Consider the following 13869-nt stretch of genomic DNA (forward strand, 5'->3'; position numbering starts at 1 on the left):
CGGCATTCCTTCGCATTGCAGTATAAGACCCGGAAGCTGTTTGAAGTCTTCGAGAACATAAGTTTCATCTTCCATTATGGTACATGAAATTTTTTGCAAAAACTGGGTGTGGAACACCTTAGCGGACGAATTGTTGGGCAGATATGAGCTGGGTTAATTTTGACATCCACATAAACTTAGGTTAAGATTTCGACTTTCAGACGATTTCGTTGTGTTTTTCTAAACTAGTCGTATATATATATCGTCGATTTCAAGGATATTGGGGTATACTAGATTGCCAATAAATGTGTGTGAAAAAAGTGACCTTCGAATTTTCGAACGGGACTTCCTGCAAAGTGTTGATTCCCGCAAAAAAATATTCTATGCAAAATCTCGACGTTTCATGCAATTCTAAGACATTTGATATGAATTTTTTTTTTGAAAGCCTCGATTGGGTGATTTTTTGATATTCAAAAGAACTCAAATTGACGTCTTTTCGACAATAGTAAATAAAATCCGATTGAGCTCAAATTCAGCATAGGTTTTTTCCTCGGGAATCAACATTTTGCCGAAAGTTCCGCTCGGAAATTGGAGTAACCATTTTCACTCTAGGGTATACGTACCAGTACCTTACCAGTTTGAGATGTCTTGACAAGTTCTAAACTTAACCATGTGTCCTATTTGTGCTACTTCCTCTAGATAATATCTCTTGCAGTGCCTATTTTCTGGCATGTTGAATAACAAAACAATCGAAAGCAGACAGAACGTATGATATGTGAAAGAAATTTCTATAAAGATTTTTTTTGTGCTAATTTTTTCTTGATGGATTATGAATGCACAAAATACTCTAGTCCGGATACCATTTCTGGGTTTACGCGCAAAGTGATGGCAGTTGTATGTCATAATTTCTCGATAATTATGGCCACAGAGACAAGTTCATAATCGACAGAAATGCTTCTTGGATTTCTTGTTGACAAATATGACCGAAGATTTTTGTGTGACTGAATCATTAACTCCACTTTGGAAAAATGAAGCCTTCCACACAGCTATCGAATATTCATACGAATATTCTATATTTATAGATAACGCCCAAAAACCATTTGAATATGAATTCGAGGAAGTCTCTTATTACACTAAAGCAAATTACCAATCAATTAGGTGTAAGCTTAACTATATCAATTGGCAGGATATATTTAGAAGTGTGGAAAACATTGAAGTAGCAGTGACGACTTTTTACTCGATGATCAATGAAATTATAGAGAAGGAGATACCAACTAGACGAAAAAGGAGAAATATAAACATAAAGTATCCGATGGTTTAATCAAAACATAAAGAATCTAAAAAATAAAAAACAGAAGGCACATAAAATTTATAAGAAATACAAATCTGACGCTCATCTCGAAAAATATCTAAACATTTGCGAACAGCTCAACTCAACTGTTAAAATCGCTTTTGAAAATTACAACTTAAAAACAGAGTCGGACATAAAATCTAACCCGAAAAGTTTCTTTAATTACATAAAAACAAAATTAAAAAGCAATGGTTTCCCATCACGTATGCACCTTGACGATACCGTGGTGAATGACCCAGAAAAAAATTGCAACTGTCAGAAAACTAACTAACATTAAAATTTTTGACGCATTAAATAAGCTTGATGTCTCAAAAGGGCCAGGTCCTGACGGAATTCCACTGGTTTTTAAAAAAAATTTGGCATCTGAATTACCTCATCCACTTTTATGGCTTTTCAATGAGTCATTGGAATCAGAAAGGTTCCAAAAAATATGGAAAAACTCTTTTCATGTACCTATATTCAAATCCGGTAACAGATCCTGTGTAAGAAATTATCGTGGAGTAGCAATCATTTCTTGCATTCCAAAACACTTTGAAGCCATAATAAACCAAAAACTTTTTCAACAACTAAAGACACGAATTACGAATAAGCAACACGTTTTTTTCAAAGGACGATCAACAACAACAAATTTGCTGGAATTTGTCACATTCACTTTGAATGCAATGGATAATGGTAATCATGTTGAAGCTCTATACACTGACTTTAGTAAGGCTTTCGATCGTGTTGATATACCATTACTGCTTCTTAAACTTCAAAAAATAGGGATAGAAGTCAAGCTATTGAAATGGCTAGAATCATATTTGACTGACCGCACGCAAATAGTAAGGTTTAATGGAAAAATTTCAAAACCAATATTTGCCACTTTTGTTCATTTTATTTGTTAATGACGTTCGCGTTTTTCTTAATAGTGTTAAGGCACTTATCTACGCAGATGATATGAAGCTGTATATGGAAATGAAGAATGAAGAAGACTCTCAATCATTCCAAAATGAAGTTAACATAGTTTATAATTGGTACACTAAGAGTTTATTACAGCTTAATGTTAGGAAATGCACTTTGATTACTTTTACAAGAAGAAGAACACCATTGAACAATGGTGTTAAGCTGGGAAATCAACCATCAGTAGATGTCAACGAGTAAGAGACATAGGCGTGATCTTAGATTCAAAACTAACCTTCGTTGACCATTATAATACAATCATCCATAGAGCAAATGATATGTTGAGCTTCATCAAACGCTTTAGTTACCATTTCCACGATCCGTACACAATAAAAACATTGTATAAAACATACGTCAGATCAATTCTCGAATACTGTAGTATTGTACGGTCCCCCTACATAACTTCACACGAAGACAGAATGGACTCTGTACAAAAACAATTTCTATTATTTGAACTTCGTGAACTAGGCTGGTCTTCATACCATCTCCCTCCATATGAGAGAGACGAATGAACTCTCAGAGTTTAAAGTCTCTCTAATTCAATACCTTCCTTCCTTCCATATGAGGCACGTTGCATGCTAATCAATATGAAAAGCTTAAAACAACGTCGGAACTCTGCCATGATTCTATTTATTATTGACATCATATCACAACGAGTGGACTCAGAAGAAATATTAGGAAACCTAAATTTTTACGCACCGATTAGGCACCTGAGAAACCCTAACATTTTCTACATAGATTACCGAAGAACGAATTATGCCAAATATAGTCGTATTAATCGTATGATAAGCCTCTGTAACGAACACAGTGAAATAATTGATGTAACGTTGTCAAGGTCAATGCTCAAAGAGCATTTGAATAGAATAAGATATAGTTGAATTTTACTCTAATATTTGGGCAGCATATTTAGTCTACGCTGGTTTGACGAAATAAATAAATAAATAAATAAATAAATAAATAAATAAATAAATAAAAAATGTGTTGTTAAAATCGTCTTTTGAATTAAACGGATAAATTATCCAGCCAGCTCTATTTAGTTTTTTTTTTAGTTTTAAGTAACTAGTTTTAAGTAGTATTAAGAATGTATTGGTCTACAATTTTGATTGACGACAATAAAATAAAAAAATAATTAGAATACACAAATATGACAGATGATATCTAAGAAACCGATTCCGTAATTTGAATACTCATAAGGAAGTAAGAATCCACAGAAATGAAGGCAGTAAATAAACACATATTGATTAGATATAGGATACTTTGAGAAGAGACAACAAAAGAACCACTGAGCTAAATGGGATAGAATATTACCACATCATAATGCACTGTAGGCTAATTCTAGTACTGTCCCCATTCGCATCAAACTCTGAAAGTGTCCCCACATATTGCTATTTCCACTTCGTTACCACTCAAGTTCAAATCCCGCCACCCAAACTACATACACACTGAACTTACTTGATTTTCTGCTTTGCTGCTCGCTGGAGATCTCGTCGCTCTCGTCGTTGTCTGGCGGGAAAAACAAATTCACAATTTCCGAGTGAATTGCTCTGGAGATTTCCGGTGTCATATAGCGCACTTTTGTGATATCCGAGCACAGACTGTGCCGCCAGACGATTAGCAACTTTCCGGACATTAGCTTCTCCCGCAGAAGGGCTCCTGGTGTGCGGCGGAAGCGTGTCGTTTGATGACATGTGGATAAAAAATTTAAATGGGATTTACACATGAAGCGAGGGAAAAAAAGTTGATTAGAACACTTCCGGTCGTGCAACTAAAGTAATAAGGAATTAAACTAGCACATACTCATTTCATTGCGGACTGTGCGGAAGGTGGAGAAGTTAAATCCACCTTCTCTTGTGTCGATGACAGCTTCAGAATCCTGTGTGGGCATAAGAAGCTCTAGAAATTCGGTCTCAGTCAGTCCGTACTCAGAGCATGTTATGTATATAGCAAGTTTGCTAAAGCCTTTGAGTCCGAAACGTTGTTCCATTACATCGAATATGTTGTTCACGTACTGCTCGAAAGTTTCCGAGGCATCAACTTTTTGTACGATTGTCTCATTCTGTACCAACGAGAGATCGAAGAAATAATCCGCATTTTTGAAGCGTTCCTTCTGCATTGGGGTGAGTTTGAGTGACTCTATAGGCACCGTCGTTGACACCACTAAGAATACATTCCAGGGCAGACTGATGGGAAGCCACGAGAGAGCGGCCACTATGTCGCAGTCCAGAGGATTCAACTTGTGCAGGTCATCAATGAAGAGAAATAGTATGTCGTGGTGCAAGTCTTCGCAATGCTTCAGCAAATTCTGAAACCAATTATTTATGTAAAGAGGATCAAAAGAGGCATCCTTCGGTAAATAACCCTCCGGTATGTTGAGGATAATTGCCAGCTGTTGACAGATCACTCTCAGCAGTTCCAGGTTGTAGGCTGAGCGAGGAGTGGCGGAAGCGTAACGGATCACACGATGCACTTTAATGTGTTCGAACCAGCCGGTCACCTGTGAATAGATGTGCGATAGCAAAGTACTTTTACCGCTCCCATGGCCACCGTAAATGAAATATGGTGGATGCCGACTCCCCGAACGATAATTCAGTTGCACGTTTTGCCGTATTCGGTCCGGGATTTTAGATGATATGTATTTGCTGGCATTCAAATGTTCATTCAAGTACATTAGGTGGGTCGAGTGTTCGTGAAAAATTTCCTGTAAATAAACAGACATGGAAAGAGGGAGAGAAGATGATTTATATTACAAACAAGGTACGATGTCATTACTCTGTGTGTAAAAGGAATTGCGCCGAAGTATTGCGTTTTCAAATTTATGCTGGAGTTTATCATAAGGGTGAATTTGGTTCCAAATTCGACACCGGCTGTCATTGATGATGATATGAAAATGGAACGTTTGCTTATGATTGATTTGGGTATAAATTCTTGTGGAGAAGTTAATTTTTATTGAAATTATGACGATAATGGTGACGTTTTTTATAAACTTATTCACGTCATTCACGTCAACCTTTCAGTTCAGTTTTTTCGTACTCAACAAGTAATAAGGTTCATACTCAAAAGTACATGGTACGAAATAAAATTTGATTGTCATGACCGATTTTTCAAGTCGACTGTTAATAACTTCGAATATTATTTTAGAATGCTGCAAAATCTTAGAAATAACTGTTTAGAAGAATGGTTTGGTCGCCCTGAAATAGTCTATTGTAGAATCAGTTGACGACAATTGATTGTTGAATCAGTCTTGCTCTCGCAGAACAATACACAAGCTGATCGCATATCGTAAAGGGTGTGTCACATCAAATTGCATCACGGAAAAACGCTGTAGAAATTCGCCCAGTAGACCGATCCTTTTGAAAATTTTAGACAGTAAAATAAAAACTATTAAACAACTTTTGGCATTTTCTTTTTATTCATATTTCGAGCCCAAGTCCGTATGCTCGCACCTTCCTCTTGACCCCGTCCATAAGGTTCTGTACAACGTCAGGTTGTAGTTTTTTTTGAACAGAAATCCATTTTCTCTTGAAGTCCGCCTCCGATTTGACAACTTTTGGGTTCTTCCGGAGGGCCTGCTTCATAATCGCCCAATATTTCTCTATTGCGCTTCTGTAGGCACTCCTTAAGGTAAACCTGCCCGTTTACCGTGCCGGTCATCACGAAGGGGGCGCTCCGCTTTCCGCAAGAGCAGATCGCTTGCCACACCATGTACTTTTTGGCAAACTTGGATAGTTTCTGCTTGCGAATCTCCTCCGGAACGCTGAATTTATCCTCTGCGGAGAAGAACAACAGGCCCGGCAGTTGACGAAAGTCCGCTTTGACGTAGGTTTCGTCGTCCATTACCAGGCAATGCGGCTTTGTCAGCATTTCGGTGTACAGCTTCCGGGCTCGTGTCTTCCCCACCATGTTTTGCCTCTCGTCACGGTTAGGAGCCTTCTGAACCTTGTATGTACGCAGGCCCTCCCGCTGCTTAGTCCGCTGGACGAATGAACTTGACAAATTCAGCTTATTGGCGACATCCCGGACCGAACTTCTCGGATCACGTCTAAACTGCTTAACTACGCGCTTGTGATCTTTTTCACTGACGGAGCATCCATTTTTGCCGTTCTTCACCTTCCGGTCGATGGTTAGGTTCTCGAAGTATCGTTTTAGTACTCTGCTGACCGTGGGTTGGACGATTCCCAGCATCTTACCGATGTCCCGATGTGACAACTCCGGATTCTCGAAATGAGTACGCAGGATTAATTCACGACGCTCTTTTTCGTTCGACGACATTTTTCCAAATTTACGAAAAATTGACAGTGAAGCATGGCACGTGATATACACTCTTATCTGATTATAAGCGAAAGCTGAAGATATAATTCCTAAAAATTAAATTTCTACAGCGTTTTTTCCGTGATGCAATTTGATGTGACACACCCTTTACTTCGTTTCATGTCAATGTATTGAAAATTTACCTCGAACGCTATTCCGATGGCCTTTTTCGCAATTGATATACACTCGGCTACGGGCGATTGTATACTTGTTGCATCTGCACCATTATTCCACATCTCATAACTACATAAATCTTTCTTTGGCATCGAATGGGAACTACAACAATTGCAATACTTGCAAGTATCAACTATCATGCTACATGTTATTTAGTATTGTCTCAGTGGAATCGTACCTCTAGACATCGTTCGTACAACGAACATCAACCAGCACCAAACAAGCGTTCAACATTGCATGCATACAGAGCCCTACATTGGTGGCTTGAAGCGACTAAGAATATAAACACCTCTCATAATTTTGCGCTATTCTCAAAAAGAACGCTTTCGATAATATTACTGACCTCGAAAAAAGTTGCTTCATTTACTCATGCTCGAGATAAGCGCAGCCGTTGTTCTTAGTGGATAAAGCAAGCGAAACCCAATCACATACAAAATTCTAGAACGACATTTACTTTGCTGGTGACTAAATAAACGAAATAAATTCTGTCTGTTAATCTCAATAACCTCGAAAAGAGTTGACCTGTTTAATTATGATCAATATTATGGCAAATGCCATTCTTGTTGAAGGCAGTTTTGCGATTGGTACTCGAAACCAAATAACTCACAATATTGCAGCTTGACATTCACTATGGTTTAGCTTGATATTCTTCAAATAATTATGTGGCGCACAAACTTAACGCCTGCTTCGCCATAGCTTCGGCTCGTAGCCCTGATGCAATGTCAAGGATACCAACGAAGCCCTTATGATGACGGAAAACAAGGGATGTTAACTGTTTCGAATAAAGAAAAAATCTGAATATTTGCCTCAGCAGAGATCCATTATTCATACCCTAGCGCAAGTATTCCTCTTCTACTGCCTCCCTCTGTGTTTATATTCACTGTCGTGGCTGGATAATTTGCACCACCAAACAATCGTCCATCATAGCATCAAAATATTAGGTGATTGTTGCATCACAACAGAGCCAATACACACGAGAGCAGATACAAATGGGGTTTCAGCGTAGCGAAGATTCTATTTGCTATTTGTACGGGTTATGAAGCACGCACGTACGCACACAAAGCCATATATCGATGTCTTGAAGCAACTAAATATACACAAACTTATCTCCGCTTTGCGCTCTTCTCAACAGAAGCCCTTTCTACCAAATCACACACAAAATTCCTGAACAATTATTTTCTTGGTGAGCCGATGACAGCCTAGTTCGATGATTTCCCACACTACTGTGTAGTTCAGAACTCTAATGGAATGGCGTCAGTTTGATGTAATGATTGCAATGCCAGAGACATCACCGAGTAAGTAATTTGGTCGCATCCACAGCTCAATGCGAAACAAAGAGATGTGATAACGCAAAACAAGAACAAGCGATGTTCATTACTTCGTCTAGGTAAATATTCTTCTTCGTTCGTTCGTTCGTTCGTTCGTTCTTCTTCTTTTCTTTGTGCACGGAGACTTTAAATCATTCCCCTTCGTTGATCGTCGATAAGTTGCTATTGATGGCATGGGTAGGGAAGCTCACAAATGAGCAGAACAAATGTATGGGAAAATGGAAATGCATCTAGTTTTCATCAATTTAAACCGTTTATACACCAGGGGATTGTAACAGTTCGGCTGAAAATTCATAAAATTGACGTCTAGATGGCGCCTCTTGCAAAAATCTACTTGACTATCACAAAGCACCATTTTTCAATGGATACGTGTCAAAATTTGACAACAATCGGTCGATTGGTTCGTGAGTTACAGCATTGAGAGTGAAGCAATTTTTGTTATTGTGAGAAAAAATGTGAAATCCGAATTTCGTGTATTGATGGCAAAATTGCATGAATTGGGCTTTGAATTACTTCCGCATCTACCGTATTCTCCAGATCTGACCTCCAGCGACTATTTTCTGTTCGCAGACCTGGAAAGAATGCTTGCTAGCAAGAAATTTAAGACCGATGATGAAATGATTACCGAAACTGAGGCCTATTTTGGAAAAACCGAAAGAGTACCATAAAAATGGTGTCGAAAAGTTGCAAGATCGCTATAATCGCTGTATCGCCCTAGAAGGCAATTATGTTGAATAATAAAATTGAATTTTGCAAAAAAAAAAATTGTTTACTGTGTTACCTTATAAACTTTTCAGCTGAACTGTTAATATGTAGCATAAAAAAATGGTGTGTAAATCGTTAAAATCCGTTCGCGGCAAAAATAGTTACTAACGTTAACTTTATTTCATAAGAACGTGACCTGTTTTCTGATTTGGCACCCTTAATGAAAGACGTAGTTCTACGTCAAAATGTAATTCCTCCAGAAGAATCTCATTTGATAGAACAAATAAAAATCAAACATTCATGCATATGCATTGATTAGATCAGAGAGTGAGAGATCAAATTTCCTGAGTCGACCAGTTGGATCATACTTCGTATCGTCTTCTTCAATATTAATGACTTCGAGTATTATCCCAAGTAATGGATAAGGTTTTGGAGAGTATTGACAAAGATTTGATCCCAATACTGCCGTATTTATACTTTAAGGTTGTTCATTGTGTTTCAATCGCGTCCGTTGTCGCAACCCCTCGCAACGAATATTACCTAAAAATCAAGTATCGGGGTACAGGTTGGCTAGTCCAGAACGGTGATCTGATCCATCAACTTAGTTATTATTCGTCTAGAAACGTGAATAGACTGGTTGATCCAAATTATTCTTTAAGCACGGTAATTTGGAAATGCATACATGTTAGGAGGGGGAAAATGAATATTTATCAAGCTTGGAAAAAAGAAACAATATATGAAAATACGATTCTTAAGTTTAACAGTTATGTGTTACTTTGCAATATAGTCAATATTATGACAAACACATTGAAACTACGCGTGTATAATGAGGGAGAATATTTCCTTCAAACCCTGCCAGGAGTGTTTCCACATTTTAATCTCTTCCAGAGCGGTGAAAAATCATTCTGATCTGTACTTTTTTCCCTAAAATCTGTACCATCGAAAATATTCGTTATAGAGAAAACGCTAATTTATTTGCATGAAAAGAAATCATCTGAGTGTTTGATGATGCTTATACATAGTTTTTCTTAATTTAGATTGCATACTATCATTTATTAAAATTTTCAAACTGCTTTTGATCTCAGAATAGCATTCTTCGTATCGTTGCTGAGCCTATTTCGAAGCTAATTTTTACTCTGATTATATTTAGAAAAAAATCGCTCGACAGTTGCCGATGAGTGATGCATAGTGAGAACGTTACAAACAAGACATCGAAGTTCCGAAAAAGCGAGCGAACCTTCAATTATTTTTGGACATCCAATTTTCGTCGAAGATCAATTTCGTTACCGCAAACATCAAATGGAATAACAACGCTTGTCAATATGTATATGTAGAACACATGCGAATTTAATTTTTCAAATTTTCTCATTTTCCTTCAGAGTTTTCCGGAAATTTTAGATTGTAATGTTTGGTTGGAATATGTGTATTATCTCTCCATTCCAGAGAAGGGAGGGGTGTCATACCATCATAGAAACATTTCTCGTACTCAAAAACCCTCACATCCCAAATATGGCTCCATTTGCTTCATTACTTCTCGAGTTGTGCAGAAATTTGTGTTTCATTTGTGTGGCATCCTCTTCTTGGAGAGAGAGAGGGGAAGAGTGTCGAACCACCATAGAAACGTTGCCAAATTGCCAAATTTGGTTTCATTTGCTCGATTAATTCTCGAGTTATGCAGAAATTTCTGTTTCATTTTGTATCTAATCAGCATATACTCATTTATTGCACCCTGAAACCTCCACATGCCAAATTTCGTTTCATTTTCTATATTTATTCTCGAGTACTGCAGAAATTTATGTTTCATTTGTATGGCAGCCTATGGGGGGGCCACTACTATCATAAGAACCTTCCCCGGCCCCAAAAACTCCTACACACCATTTTTCATATCGATCGGTTCAGCAATTTCCGAGTCCATAAGAATCAGACATACAGGGATCCATATTTATAGATATAAGATAATGCATAAGATCGTTTCCGGACTTTTCCTATTTAATTTTAGTCATTTTTGTCACCGAATTGAACGAATTCATATATCAACTGTTCGTTGATCTATTCGTCGTTAGATTCATACGTGCAAAAGCAAAATACAAATGTTTAGTATTTTACTGTACTTTCGTATAGTTATTCGCTAAATACGATGGTCACACACATACACACTTGTGAAAGAATTTGCACGTTAGGAAGAATTGTAAATAGTAAACTATAAAATAGTCGGTGGCTTATGGTTATTTTTTTACAGTTACAGTTTCGTAGATATTTTTTATGATGAAAAATATCAACAAGAAAATAAGAAAAAGAAAAAGTTCCTAGAAATCCTTTTATATAATCTTTTTATGCCTCATCTAAAAAAAGCATTTATTCTTAGTAAACCAAGAATACACAGACAAAGAATTTTAGAAATATGCAAACTTTATATTCCAGAATCTTTACCATCTGGAAGTTATCTAGAAGGTCGTTATACATTCTTCTCTTCGATAAAAGCCCCGAAAAACACGCTACAACTGTATGAAATTTAAAAACTATGTTTGTCTCGAGCATGTAGTTATGGTATGTTCTGATTCTTACACTAATGAAACCACAATCGATCAATACATTTTTATGTTATTTTATAGCTCTTTATACTTTCATGAATTATATTCAGTTGCTTTTTTTCAATTAATAACAGGAAAAAAGACAAGTTTTGTTATTTGTGTTGGAGTATCAAAAATTACTCTGTTTTGAGGAGGCTGAATTGACAATTAGAATTCATATTGCATTGCATTCACAAACGGAGAAAACATATTTTCTGGAGTTTTTCATTCAATTACACCCTCTTCTTCAAATAAATACCAATGAAGCCGAAAAAATACACAATAGCAATATTACAGAGAAGTTCAATTTTCGATCTGTGATACTGTGCGCGAGTATACGAGTTATGATTTTGTACGCGAGTACAGCAGTGTTAAAAATGATCTGCATTTCGCTGTCCATTGTTCTGATAGTTTCATTTCATATCCTCGGATGAGGATGGGATCTAAGACATACAAATAAATGGAATGCCATAGACGATAATCACCGACAAAGATAAAAAAAACAAACCAGCCATTTTCTTAATTCAATTTATGTAAAAAATGTAAAATGTATAAACAAAAAATAAAATTATTACCCGAACGGATCGCAAATTTGTAATCCGTAATCCGTTCGACTCAAATCCAATCGAGTTGTGCTAATATTATTGAAAGTATTCGAATACTTAGAAGTTATAGTCCTCAACTTAACTTTTTTTTCTATAAATTACCTTGCATTTTCGTCAAAACTTTATCCGTAATATAAAATTATTATTAGATACAATTTCGCTCATGATTTTTCCCCACTTGCAGAGAATTCGTTACTCTGTAACACAGAACACATATTAGATACGGAAGAGCTAATTTTCGCTTATTTTCGGCTTGAGTACAACGGATTACTGGACGCAAAATTGCGAACCACTCGAGTAATTTGCATGTAATGGAGGTAAATTTAGTTACATTCAACGCACTGTAACAGTTTATACTGTGTAGAAACATTTAAATTCAATTTAATGGGTAATATATAATGTTCACAGTAGAATCACCTCCACGATACGTGAAACAAAATCCTTATGATTGGTATTGAAAAACGTGTAACAAATCGATAAAAAAAATTCAACGTGTCACTAACTGGAGTAATTTATATTCCATAGAATTATTTATCACAATTTACTTTTTACTATTGGGACTACATTAGTATACACAAATTACATCACCCTAATGCAACTTCAAGCATTAGATAACTATACATTAAAATATAAGCCGTTTGAACATAATTGTGAATAGTGTTGCCACATGTACAGATTTATCTGGTAAGGTACAGATTACAGATTATTGTCCTAAAGTACGAACAGGTACAGATTCTCTGGAGTGTTAAATTTACAGCACGTGGAGTTGGTCAGGCAGATGAGGAAGAGATTTGATTTCGATTATTTGACCCTCAAGAGTGCTGCGAAGCTAGATTCCAACACCTTTTCCAATCTAACCAGCATCAACGCGGTACTGGAAATGGTTCCAGATTTCTACTGGAGACTGGACAACGAATACTGTGCCCTAAAAGTGAAATTGCTTGATAAGAAAATCTCTGTTACATAAAATGCGATAGAACCCCAATTATCAGCGGAATTGTTTGGCAAGAGCACCACGGATTACGAAAATCGCGGATAACGCAATAAGTTAAAACACGAAAAAATATCTTTCACCATGAGAACTATGGGGGTCTCCGTAGCCACATTGGTTACGCGTTCGCTTAGTAAGTGATCGATCGTCAGTTCAAAACTCAGGGCCCCCATTGACCATCTTTGTTTTGTTACAGAATAACTACGTCCACGCAATAATCACCAGCGATGGAGATCGATCCACGGTCGAAATAAGATCGATTCATCCATACAACTGCTCTGCTCTGCAAGACACATCAGGCTGCTGTTCTATAAATAATGATCAATCAACTATCTCCGCTGTCCGGTCTAACTGGATAATGGAAGAATAGAAGGAAAAACTCTTACGCCTAAATGGCTACTCTGTGAATGTGTACCATATGCAATGGTATAGAAGAGAATACATTAGTGTCGAAAAATGGCAATTTTGTAATGTGCTAACTATAGATATGATAAACATGTGACACGATTAGAATTCGGCTCTGTTACAGCTAAAATGCTAATGAGCCTAAAATAAATAAATGAGATAAAAAAACATGAGAACTATGATGTATTAATGCAGAAATCAATCAAATATCCATCTGTAAGGTCGTGTCTGATAATGTGACAGCATTTTTTTTTTATTTCCAAAATATATATTTTATTAAGGCACATGTGGCGTTAGCCTGACGGGGCCGGAAGTCCAATATTTTGACAATTTTTGTCTTACAACTATGTTAGTAATATGTAACCGATTACTCGCGGTTGGCTCGAGGTTAGTATTACAAAGATCTCACTAGGGGGGCGTCGCTGATCAATGGTCAGTTACATTGATCAGCGACGCCCCCCTAGTCTGTACCTCATATCAATCGTGGTGCGTCTCTCTTGACTCGAGGAATCCA

At 37.0% G+C, this 13869-nt stretch overlaps 1 protein-coding gene across 6 annotated transcripts in view; it reads right to left on the reverse strand.

The window, feature by feature from the left end:
* Window positions 1–13869, reverse strand: part of LOC129765694 (protein qui-1) — a 206995-nt gene that overhangs the window by 62343 nt on the left and 130783 nt on the right. For all 6 annotated transcript variants that reach the window (XM_055766108.1, XM_055766112.1, XM_055766111.1 and 3 more), the window contains exons 9-10: window positions 4067–4967; window positions 3722–3922 (exon numbers count right to left, since the gene is read on the reverse strand). In XM_055766108.1, coding sequence (XP_055622083.1) covers window positions 3722–3922; window positions 4067–4967 — 1102 coding nt within the window. The remainder of the gene's footprint in view (window positions 1–3721; window positions 3923–4066; window positions 4968–13869) is intronic.

The sequence above is a fragment of the Toxorhynchites rutilus genome, chromosome 2 (assembly GCF_029784135.1).
Source record: "Toxorhynchites rutilus septentrionalis strain SRP chromosome 2, ASM2978413v1, whole genome shotgun sequence".
Classification (NCBI taxonomy): Eukaryota; Metazoa; Arthropoda; class Insecta; order Diptera; family Culicidae; genus Toxorhynchites; species Toxorhynchites rutilus.